At 39.7% G+C, this 12801-nt stretch overlaps 1 protein-coding gene across 1 annotated transcript in view; it reads right to left on the bottom strand.

Annotated features, from left to right (window-relative positions):
• LOC126183714 (RNA-binding protein with serine-rich domain 1-like) overlaps window positions 1-12801 on the bottom strand; it is a 105489-nt gene that overhangs the window by 73534 nt on the left and 19154 nt on the right. The window contains exon 2 of the mRNA XM_049925901.1: window positions 9280-9414. Within this exon, the coding sequence (XP_049781858.1) occupies window positions 9280-9414 (135 nt within the window). The remainder of the gene's footprint in view (window positions 1-9279; window positions 9415-12801) is intronic.

The raw sequence follows: 12801 nt of genomic DNA, 5'->3' as shown, positions 1-12801 counted from the left end.
AAGCAACATAGATTGTTAACAAATAATTCAATTGGCAGGACTCAAAATCTAAACTGGCTGTTCAAAAAAATAAGAAAATTTCTAGTGCAGATGTTTTTAGAATTCTTAGTAACAGTGAGAGTGAGTGAGTGTGCGTGTGGGGGAAGGGGGGGGGGGGGGATTTCAGTACCATCAAAGTGGAGGAACACTTTGCTGCTGTGCTGTGCTGTGCTTCAAGTCAGATACTTAAAATTTTTGCTGGAAGCTTGCTCAAGACTTAAGTCACATGTGTAAGCAATGACAACCAAACTCATTGCTGTTAGATGCCTAGTTCACTTTGGCTGCTTACTCCATGTAAGCAACAACCTCCACCCAGACACACTACCGTCTCAAACATGCAGTGTGAAAAATCACAAGAAACCCAATGACAGCACTCCGGTCACTATGCATTAAAGTTTTCCAGTCAAAGTCTGCCTGACAATAATCTGTTTGTTTCAGAGTCATAAATAACTAACACCCAGGAAAGCCATCCTGAACTTATCATGAACAGAATGATCATATTACTGTTTTAATTTTCATTTGTGGCAGAAAAATGTTAGCTGTTTTAGTTTTATCTAATTTTATAAAGAGTGACTACCATCAATCTAGCCCTGTTCTAAACTGAATAGTTCATTTAGAAATGAAAGCAATTATAATGTATTTTAATTACATTTCTGCAGCTGGTAAACTTAAGCCTAATCCTTAAGCTTCAAGTACTGCAATTTGTTGCACTTAGGTGCACTACTTGTAATTAATAAATTTAAGTTTCAGCAACAAAATGGATCACATGGATATATCAATATGTATAACGTCGCCCACGTCTAGCAAGGGCACCTAGTGGTTGCCGGTCAGACACTTGAATTTCCATAACAGACAAATATAAGGTTGCCCGACGGTGGTCTCTTCCTCAATTGCTGTTATTCAACTTTCCTTTACCAGTGAGCTCCGACCACCATGACTGTCTACCGGGACTGAATCAACTCTATGTGCATAATACTTCAACTTTTGAAATCCAACAACACATTAATGGGTTGCCAAATGTTCTCTTAAGAAAACAAAAGTAAAAATTTGCTTGGATATTGGGAATGGGGACTGTACGAACTTCTCTCCACCGATTTGATTCATATTGACAGTGTGTGTAGGGCACAACTAGGACGTGAACATAGGTAAAGGGAACATGCAACTCTCAACTCTTTTTCAGAAAACAGTATTTGAAAATTTTAGGCATTCTTATATACTTTTTATGGTTGCTAGAATTCAAGGAGTCGGTGGCCAGGCAAGTAAGTGCTTTGTTTCACAAGCATGAGGTCTCTGGAAAGAATTTCACTGCTGACACTTCTAGTTCTTTTTATTTTTTTTGTTTTTGTTCATTTCCAGATAATTCTAACAACAGATTTATTGAAACTTCCTGGCGGATTAAAACTGCGTGCCCGACCGAGACTCGAACTCGGGACCTTTGCCTTTCGCGGGCAAGTGCTCTACCATCTGAGCTACCGAAGCACGACTCACGCAGAGTGAAAATCTCATTCTGGAAACAGATTTATTATTTTCATAACCGTATCCTAAAACAGATAAATGTTTGGCAAGGAGACTGGAAGTAAGATGACAATACACACACTGTCAAATCAGTACAATCATTTTATTTATATTATTGTATCTACATTTGTGACAAGTATAAAGTGTAACCTACAGCACACTGCTCGAATTAGAATGATACTAATTGTAGAAATGGAAAACAATATTTACTGTGACATACAGTACACATAATAAATTCTTAAATTGTGCATGTGCATGATTCTTTCAATGTCTCTATTGAAAAAATAATTTAGTTTACATTCATAAACACTTACCACTCATCACACAATTTCACAGCACACCACACACAATGTCTATTGTTAGAATAATATGTGAATGAAAAAAAAAAGTACCAACAGAGAGATTCAATCCAAAGAACTCATACTTATGAAACTAAGTGCTTACTCACTCAGCTGTGGATTCATTGAATACTAGCAACAATATAAAGTATACAAGCACGCCTAAAATGTTCAAACTTGATTTTCTCAAAAACAGTTGAGAGTTACATCTTCCTGTTTAAATACACTCCTGGAAATGGAAAAAAGAACACATTGACACCGGTGTGTCAGACCCACCATACTTCTTCCGGACACTGCGAGAGGGCTGTACAAGCAATGATCACACGCACGGCACAGCGGACACACCACGAACCGCGGTGTTGGCTGTCGAATGGCGCTAGCTGCGCAGCATTTTTTGCACCGCCGCCGTCAGTGTCAGCCAGTTTGCCGTGGCATACAGAGCTCCATCGCAGTTTTTAACACTGGTAGCATGCCGCGACAGCGTGGACGTGAACCGTATGTGCAGTTGACGGACTTTGAGCGAGGGCGTATAGTGGGCATGCGGGAGGCCGGGTGGACGTACCGCCGAATTGCTCAACACGTGGGGCGTGAGGTCTCCACAGTACATCGATGTTGTCGCCAGTGGTCGGCGGAAGGTGCACGTGCCCGTCGACCTGGGACCGGACCGCAGCGACGCACGGATGCACGCCAAGACCGTAGGATCCTACGCAGTGCCGTAGGGGACCGCACCGCCACTTCCCAGCAAATTAGAGACACTGTTGCTCCTGGGGTATCGGCGAGAACCATTCGCAACCGTCTCCATTAAGCTGGGCTACGGTCCCGCACACCGTTAGGCCGTCTTCCGCTCACGCCCCAACATCGTGCAGCCCGCCTCCAGTGGTGTCGCGACAGGCGTGAATGGAGGGATGAATGGAGACGTGTCGTCTTCAGCGATGAGAGTCGCTTCTGCCTTGGTGCCAATGATGGTCGTATGCGTGTTTGGCGCCGTGCAGGTGAGCGCCACAATCAGGACTGCATACGACCGAGGCACACAGGGCCAACACCCGGCATCATGGTGTGGGGAGCGATCTCCTACACTGGCCGTACACCACTGGTGATCGTCGAGGGGACACTGAATAGTGCATGGTACATCCAAACCGTCATCGAACCCATCGTTCTACCATTCCTAGACCGGCAAGGGAACTTGCTGTTCCAACAGGACAATGCACGTCCGCATGTATCCCGTGCCACCCAACGTGCTCTAGAAGGTGTAAGTCAACTACCCTGGCCAGCAAGATCTCCGGATCTGTCCCCCATTGAGCATGATTGGGACTGGATGAAGCGTCGTCTCACGCGGTCTGCACGTCCAGCACGAATGCTGGTCCAACTGAGGCGCCAGGTGGAAATGGCATGGCAAGCCGTTCCACAGGACTACATCCAGCATCTCTACGATCGTCTCCATGGGAGAATAGCAGCCTGCATTGCTGTGAAAGGTGGATATACACTGTACTAGTGCCGACATTGTGCATGCTCTGTTGCCTGTGTCTATGTGCCTGTGGTTCTGTCAGTGTGATCATGTGATGTATCTGACCCCAGGAATGTGTCAATAAAGTTTCCCCTTCCTGGGACAATGAATTCACGGTGTTCTTATTTCAATTTCCAGGAGTGTATGTTGAAGCCCCAGTTGTGCCCTACTCACCCCATCAATATGAATCAAATCAGTGAGTGGATGTTTATACAGTCCCCCTGTAAGCACCAAATACAAATAATGGATACTACCATAGACAATAATCAAACCAAATAAAAACATTATTAGCCCAAGACGGTATTCAGCAGGGCTCCCAAGAGAATCTACACTATGTGATCAAAAGTATCCGGACACCCCCAAAAACATATGTTTTTCACATTAGGTGCATTCTGCTGCCACCTGCTGCCAGTTACTCCATATCAGTGACCTCAGCAGTCATTAGACATTATGAGAGAGCAGAATGGGGCACTCCGCGGAACTCACAGACTTCAAATGTGGTCAGGTGATTGGGTGTCACTTGTGTCATATGTCTGTGCACGAAATTTCTACACTCCTAAACATCCCTAGGTCCACTGTTTCTGATGATATAGTGAAGTGGAAACATGAAGGGACACGTACAGCACAAAAGCGTATAGGCCAAACTCGTCTGTTGACGGACAGAGACTGCCGACAGTTGAAGAGGGTCGTAATATGTAATAGGCAGACATGTATACAGACCATCACACAGGAATTCCAAACTGCATCAGGACCCACTGCAAGTACTATGACAGTTAGGCGGGAGGTGGGAAAACTTGGATTTTGTGGTTGAGTGGCAGCTCATGAGCCACACATCATGCCAGTAAATGCCAAATGACACCTCGCTTGGTGTAAGGAGCATAAACATTGGACAATTGAACAGTGGAAAAACACTGTGTGGAGAGATGAATCACAGTACACAAAGTGACAATCCGATGGCAGGGTGTGAGTATGATGAATGTCCGGTAAACACCACCTGCCAGCGTGTGTAGTACCAACAGTAAAATTTGGAGGCACTGGTGTTTAGGTGTGGTCGTGTTTTTCATGGAGGGAGCTTGCACCCCTTGTTGTTTTGCATGGCACTATCACAGCACAGGCCTACATTGATGTTTTAAGTACCTTCTTGCTTCCCACTGTTGAAGAGCAATTCGGGGATGGCGATGGCATCTCTGAATGGACTAGCCTGCACAGAGTCATGACCTGAATCTTATAGAACACCTCTGGGACGTTTTGGAATGCCAATTTCATGCCAGGCCTCACTGAATGACATTGATACCTCTCCTCAGTGCAGCACTCTGTGAAGAATGGGCTGCCATTCCCTAAGAAACCTTCCAGCACCTGATTGAATGTATGCCTGCAAGAGTGAAAACTGTCATCAAGGCTAAGGGTAGGCCAACACCGTATTTAATTCCAGCATTACCGATGGAGGGCATCACGAACTTGTAAGTCATTTTCAGCCAGGTGTCCGGATACTTTTGATCACATAGTGTATGTAGGAATAGAAATTCATTACAATACAACAATAGCTGCAATAATTACTGTTTATAAACAAGAATATATGAATTATGCAAATTTTCTGCATAATTATGAGCATGATACTGAATCCATCCACAAAACTGGAAGTCATACTATTAAGTACATTCTGAACTGAAGGCATGCTCATACAGCAAATTGATCTCACATGAGCATGATGAACAAAATATACTTCAATTAGAATGCAATACACATGCATTTTGCTTTCAAATTAATTCATCAATAATTGCATCCTAAATAGAGTCCTGTTGTGAAGGCATTTTTTCACCCATTTCAATTATAATTTCTCCACTTAACATTTAAAATTACAATATTTAAATACAGAGCAAAGTACTACTGTCCCTTTTCACTGATAGAGTAGTTCAACTTTCACTGAGTTTTATTCTAGGAATCTACCACAATGATCAATGGCTGCTAATGATCTTTCATTAATAAGATCCAGATCAAGATACTTAGCAAACTTCAGGTAGTCTATCCTTAACATTTTATAAATGTTTCTGACACTGCACATCAAAATTTGGTGACAGTAGCAAATGATTCATTACTGACTGCTTGAATTGCTCAGCTTTTCCTGGAAGCACCAGATGCATTCGTCTATACAAGAAACTAGATGTGGAAATGTCATTATTTCCAGTATATGATCATCGAATGTCATTCTTAAACTATCAACTTCAGTCAATAATGAATATGCTCAGAACTGAATCATAAAGAATATGCTAAGCGAAATACAGGCATTCTTGAATTACACGACAAGCCTGTCTTTTGGCTTTAACCACACCATGCAGTGGTTTTGGATGCACCTTACCTGTCAAGTTTTTCAATTATGCACAGCTGACCTTGCATATTTTTTATGGTGGTACCATTTTGACTCAAGTCTGGATTTTATTCAAATTCTATTTTTTCTGAGAATATTCAGATCTGATATTAGTCATTATTGAGTTAAGCTGATAGTCTGAGGACAATATTTTGTGGTCACAAACTGGAAATGAAGAAAGACATGCACACCTCCTGTCTCAATATATATAAATGCAACTGTTGCAGCTCATTTAACTAAATCATTTTGTTAATTCTTTAGTTTTTTTTAATAATTTCAGAGATGACAGGAAGATTATTTTGCTGACAAGCCATTATTTTTTCACCTATTTATTGACCTAGTAACAAAGTATATAATGCCCTACACTTGCATTAACCTGTTACTAGTCAGTTTGATGAACATAGTTGTCAAAAAAGGTACTTGTTTTAAAATACAGGAATACTAGTGCCTGAAGTTAATTAAACCTGTGCTTCCTATTACCATACCTTATTAGCCCATTTTTCTATTCATTAATAAATTTCCATTCTCAAACTCTGGAATATATCTTCTAATGATACTCACTTTTCTTCATTATCTCTTTTCTGTGAAAATTAAATAATTTTTTTGTTGTAATCAGTAGCAGTCACATCTTCCAAGCTCAATATCTTTCGACGCAATAGCTAATAGTATGTTTCAACTGCTCAAGAAGATAAGCAACTGGCCACATTACAGAAAGTCACATCATCTTGTCAGTTCCACAGACATTGTAAGAATCACCGCCAAATTAAAAGGTCAAATAGCTGCATACAGTAGCAGTGAATCCACACATGGAGAAAACTATTCTGGAAGTTCTTTCAATTAATTTCTCCTTCAGTGTTTTTATACACATCAATGAGAAATGCAAGTTTGATCCTTCAGTAATTGGCCAAGGAGTAATTTTAACTATTAATGTTTGAATATGTTTTCTGTGGCACTAATTAAAGAAACATTTCATTTAAGAGAATAAGTGACTAATTAATAAATTATCATTTGCTATGATGTTTTTTTTTTGCTTGTTGGAAAACTTCCTTTAAAAAAAATGAACATTCAAACTTCCTGACACATTAATACTGTATGGTTCAATGATACTGACTAACAGTTCTGAGTCTGCTTCTGGCACATACACAATGTGATAAAAGGTACCCGGACACCTGGCTGAAAATGACTTACAAGTTTGTGGCACCGTCCAGCAGTAACGCTGGAATTCAATATGGTGTTGGCCCACCCTTAGTCTCGATGACAGTTTTCACTCTCGCAGCTATACATTAAATCAGGTGCTGGAAGGTTTCTTGGGGTATGGCTGCCCATTCTTCACGGAGTGCAGCACTGAGGAGAGGTACTGATGTCAGTCAGTGAGGCCTGGCATGAAGTCAGCATTCCTAAACATCCCAAAGGTGTTCTATAGGATTCAGGTCAAGACCCTGTGCAGGCCAGTCCATTATAAGGATGTTATTGTCGTGTAATCACTCCGCCACAGGCCGTGCGTTATGAACAGGTGCTCAATCATGGTGGGAGATGCTATCGCCGTTCCCAAATTGCTCTTCAACAGTGAGAAGCAAAAAGGCGCTTAAAACATCAATGTAGGCCTGTGCTGTGATAGCGCCATGCAAAACAACACGACCACACTGTAACACCACCGCCTCCGAATTTTACTGCTGTGTGCAACAATGGCTCGGTTTCAAATAGTGTAGTTTATGACCTAAGTCATGGCTTGTAGAAAATAAACTAATGCTAAATCACATTAAGACTCAGTTTTTACAGTTTCTAACACACAATTCAACAAAACCTGACATTTTAATGTCCCAGAATAGGCATATGGTTAGTGAAACAGAACAGTTCAAATTTCTAGGTGTTCGGATAGATAGTAAACTGTCGTGGAAAGCCCATGTTTAGGATCTTGTTCAAAGACTTAATGCTGCCATTTTTACTATTCAAATGGTATCTGAAGTAAGTAATCATTTGACATGAAAATTAGTCTACTTTGCTTATTTTCATTCACTTATGTTGTATGCTATTATATTGAGTCTGGGTATTTTGACATTGGCATCTCAATATATTTATTCCTTACTGTCATTTCTTGTTAACAATATTAGCTTATTCCCAAGAACAAGCAGCTTTCACTCAGTTAATACTCGGCAGAAATCAAACCTGCATTTGGATCAGACTTCCTTAACTCTTGTGCAGAAAGGTGTGCAGTATACTGCTGCATCCATTTTCAATAAGCTACCACTAGAATTCAAAAATCTTAGCAGTAATCCACGCACTTTCAAATCAAAACTGAAGAGTTCCCTCATGGGTCACTCCTTCTATTCTGTCGAGGAGTTCCTTGAAAAATTAAGCTGATTCTTGTTGTATTGTAGATTGCGTTTACTTAAACATATGGATTGACTTTTTTCAGATTAATAAATATTTTATTTTTACCTGTTATAACTTTTATGTTGTAATATCATGCACTGACATGTTCCATGACCTTGGAGATATGCTCCTCAATTTGGTCCTACGAGAGTTGACGTGTAAATAAATAAATAAATACACACGCTGGCAGATGATGTCCACCGCGCATTCTCCATACCCACACCCTGCCATTGGATCGCCACATTGTGTACTGTGATTCATCACTCCACACAACATTTTTCCACAGTTCAACTGTCCAATATTTACACTCCTTACACCAAGCAAGGCTCGTTTGGCATTTACTGGCATGATGTGTGGTTTATGAGCAGTCACAAATCCAAGTTTTCTCACCTCCCACCTAACTGTCATGGTACTTGCAATGGATCCTGATTCAGTTTGGAATTCGTGTGTGATGGTCTGGATACATGTCTGATTATTACACATTATGACCCTCTTCAACTGTCAGCGGTCTCTGTCAGTCAACAGACGAGGTCGCCCTGAACGCTTTTGTGTTGTGTGAGTCCTTTTACGTTTTCACTTCACTATCACATCAGAAACAGTGGACCTAGGGATGTTTGGGAGTGTAGAAATCTCATGTACAGATGTATGACACAAGTGACACCCAATCACCTGACCACATATGAAGTCCATGAAATCTGCAGAGTGCTCCATTCTGCTATCTCACAATGTCTGATGACTACTGAGATCACTGATATGAAGTACCTGGCAGTAGGTGGCAGCACAATGCACCTAATACGAAAAACACATGTTTTTGGGGGTGTCCAGATACTCTTGATCACATAGTGTAGTTTTCATCTCTCAGGGGAGATTGTTACAGCATAAACTCCACTGCAGAGTGAAAGACTCATTCCAGAAGTAAAGAATGCTTTGTAATGTGTTCTGGAACAGGGCTGCATTGTTCAGTTTTTTCTCTCTTTAAATATGCTTTAGAAGTACTATAGGAGTAAATTGTACATATGTTTCATGTGCATTACATGCCTGAAAGGAGTGGTGATTTAAATATTTCACTGCACAAGCTGAGCTAGTGACTGTTATTGTATGTATTTTACCACTACACTACACTAGTTTGAAAATCTTACACTTACCTCTTGCTAGATTTACTTTCCTCACTTGAAGAACTCGATTTTTTATTTTCTTGTTCAGGTTTACTGGTTTTTGTCTTCTGTGGGCTCCCTGAGTCTGACTCTGAATTTCCCTGCTTCTTTTCTGTAGTGCTTGTCCTGTATATCATAAATAAATAAATATACCTATGTAAATAATTGCCATAAACAAGGAGAAATACAAAAATATTTAATTTTATTTTCTTTTGTTTTGGGTCAATGTACAAGGCATGTTATTTTAAGTCTAGTGATGATCCAATTCAACAACCCAGTACTTTGTACAAGTGACACAATTTTACTGGTATTCAAGATGGGTGGGTTTAAACCTTCAGCAGCTGCCCAGATTTAGATTCTCCAAAATAACTTCATGTGACTCGAGTTGCTTGGATGAAAGGTGTTGACTTCAGTTTCATTTGCAGTAAGTTCTATTACTCTGCTGCTGCTGTGGGGCATCCAATACAGGAAATATCCTTATAGTGTGGTTTCTGTGGTCTATATGTCTGTGGATTGAGATTTCAGGGTTGCTACATCATCATAACGCAAGAACTTTCTGAAAGCAGTGGACAGAATACCTTTACTGAAAAAGATATAAAAGAAATTAAGCATAAAATGAGCTTTGTCACAGATCATCATTTAATCTGCAAGGTCTTCTCCTCTTTTCAACATGATGTAGTATAATTAGTATTTGCCTAGTATGTTATTGAGCAGGGACACTTGAGTCTACATAGGCCCATTTCCTTTCAGCCATATCTTCAGATCTTTTCAGTCTACAAAACAAAACAATAAGATTTGTTAGGGCCTTCATTGGATTGCAGCAATTTCTATTGCATCTGAATCCTGCCTGTTCTATTGGAATGTGTCAAAATGCTGCAGGACATTCTGTTACTGGTCACTCTTTCTAGTGGTAAAATAAATTCATTTTCATTCTTTATTTGGATATTGTCCTAAGTCAGGTAGGATTCAACACAGAGTCAAAGAACACATTGTGCCACTCACATACATACTGCATAATGACCATGATGCTCAAACTTTGAATTCATTAAGGTACATAAAAGCTTTACCAAATCCTGAAAAAGTGGACCCCATACTAGACAGGATAAATTATAGGGAAAGGAAAAATGAACATTAAGATATATAAGGGCAGTTGTTCTTCCTGCAGTCCATCTTTGAATGGAACAGGAAGAAGGGCAACTAATGATATTGGTATACTACAATTTCTCCATAGATGTTTTACTTGACAATGTTATTACATTTTTAATCCGAAAATATCATTTTCTTTCCAGGTATTTCATCTCTCTCTCTCTCTCTCTCTCTCTCTCTCTCTCTCTCTCTCTCTCTGTGTGTGTGTGTGTGTGTGTGTGTGTGTGTGTGTGTGTGTGTGTGTGTGTAGCAGTTTTCTAAAGGAGTGGAGGAGACCAAAAAAAGCTGTATATAGTTTGTGTGAAAGTCTACGGCATAAGTGGAGAAACATTTAATCTCCACAACTATTTAAAACAATACCACAAAGCTACAGGAGAATGCTGACAATTAGATGGGTTGACTGGATAGCTAATGAGGATATAACTGAATTGAGTTGATCAGAAAAATTTATTCAACAATTTACACTGAACCCTGATTACAGCAACTAGGTTCAAGTGGATATAAGTTGCAGTAGCAATGCAGAGACAAAGAGGCATGGAGAGCTACATCAAATCAGTATTCAGGCAGAACACTGCAACAACAGGCGTAAAACAACACCCACAACAGAGAGTATCCAAATGCAAAATCACTGGGCCCATTCAAGAGACTTTCACATTGTTGCATTATCTAAAGCTAAAACACTACAAAATTATATTAAATGGAACAGACATGTAAAATCGGCAGTGGGGACAACTTATAATAACACTTAAATTTGTTGTAGATCAATGCTCTAACATGTTCATGTAGTTTTTTTTCCATTAGAAGTGACTCCTCCCTCCCTCCCTCCCTCCCTCCCCCCCCCCTCCCCTCCCCTACACTAACCCGGCAAGTTGATACAGTGGTTAAGACTCTCATTCTACAAAAGCAAATTCAATTCCACATCTAGCCATGCCAATTCAAGTTTTGTGAAGTTTCCTTAAATCACTTTTAATGGAATCTGGAAAGGTTCCTTAAAAATTCTGTGGTCATTTCCTTCCCAGATATTTGTCCAATTTGGCTATTGCTTCTACTATAATGACCCCGCTGTCTATGAGATTTTAAACTTTTCTTTTCCTGTTGGCTCGCAGTTTTTCTTCTTTTAATGTCTTCACACATTTGGAACCACGTCAGAGAATTCTCAGTTATCTATTGTGACTGAAAGACTTCAAATTATTGTTAATGACGCATTATTTAACTCTATATGCACTGAAAATTCTGTACATGTTCAGTAGTGCTGAACTGTGATGTTGGTTTTGGCTTCTATTACGGGAGTTACAATACACTTGTTTAAACACACTGTTTGTGATTTCCCACAGACTGATTTGCAGACTAAAGAACAGTTTTTCAAAATGTTTAAAATTTGAGGGAAATTGTATGCTTCCCAGTCTTTTCATGTTACATGCAAGAAATATTTTTTCTTACATTATTTATATTCAACAAAATGTGCTGAAACAGTAACACACTGACATTTTTCAACAAGGTTTTATAAGTAGCACAAGAAGACTACCTACATGTCTCAATATTTCAGAAACTGAGATGGCAAATACCACAAAACAAAATTATGTTTCTCTCTTCCTTCATCACCTTCCCTCTCTCAATTTCATGTCAACGACATACAGGATCTACTGAACTCGGAACAGTGCCATGTGACTTGAGTTTTTAAACTAGTCAAATAAAAGCAGTAACTTGCTTCTGTTAACACTTTTCACAGCAGCAATCACATTTACACAGACTGGAAAAACAATAGGCATAAATTTCCAGATTTGCTTCTATATTAGTGTGGGAATGAAACAAGCAGTGATATGATAACACGCTATATTTCTTTTGAACAAATAGCAACAACTTTTTTTTTTTTTAATGGGGGGTTGAAAAAAATGGAGTGGATGGGGAGGGAGGGCAGGCTGTTACTTTGGCCACACTGAATGTAATGAGCTTTTGGCATTATGAAGTTTCTCTCCATTCTAGCAGATGTGAGCCAACTTCTCAAATCTCTAATCAGTGACATGTACACAGTAATATCATTGTGCGCTCATACTAATACAAAGACTTCATATAACTAAGCTTTTATGTATGGGATAGTATGATGATCAAGCCTGTAGCATAAAAGTGATTACATGAACTACTGTAGGGAGCCATGGTTGTTCCTGTCCTTGTAAGATAACAGAAACATCTACATATGTTACCCTAGGGTTACAAAAATACACTTCCAATAACAACACTATGTTCAAAAATATATTTTGAACTTAAATAAATCCGTTCCCTGATGACTATATAAGCACACAGTACAAAAACTTTTTCACCCCCAGAAGATATCAGCTTAATTCCATGTAATATGGCCTCAATTCAAGG

The sequence above is a fragment of the Schistocerca cancellata genome, chromosome 4, assembly GCF_023864275.1.
Source record: "Schistocerca cancellata isolate TAMUIC-IGC-003103 chromosome 4, iqSchCanc2.1, whole genome shotgun sequence".
NCBI classification, from domain to species: domain Eukaryota; kingdom Metazoa; phylum Arthropoda; class Insecta; order Orthoptera; family Acrididae; genus Schistocerca; species Schistocerca cancellata.
Note: the sequence above shows the minus strand (reverse complement) of the source record. Positions and strands in the feature narration are given on the sequence as shown.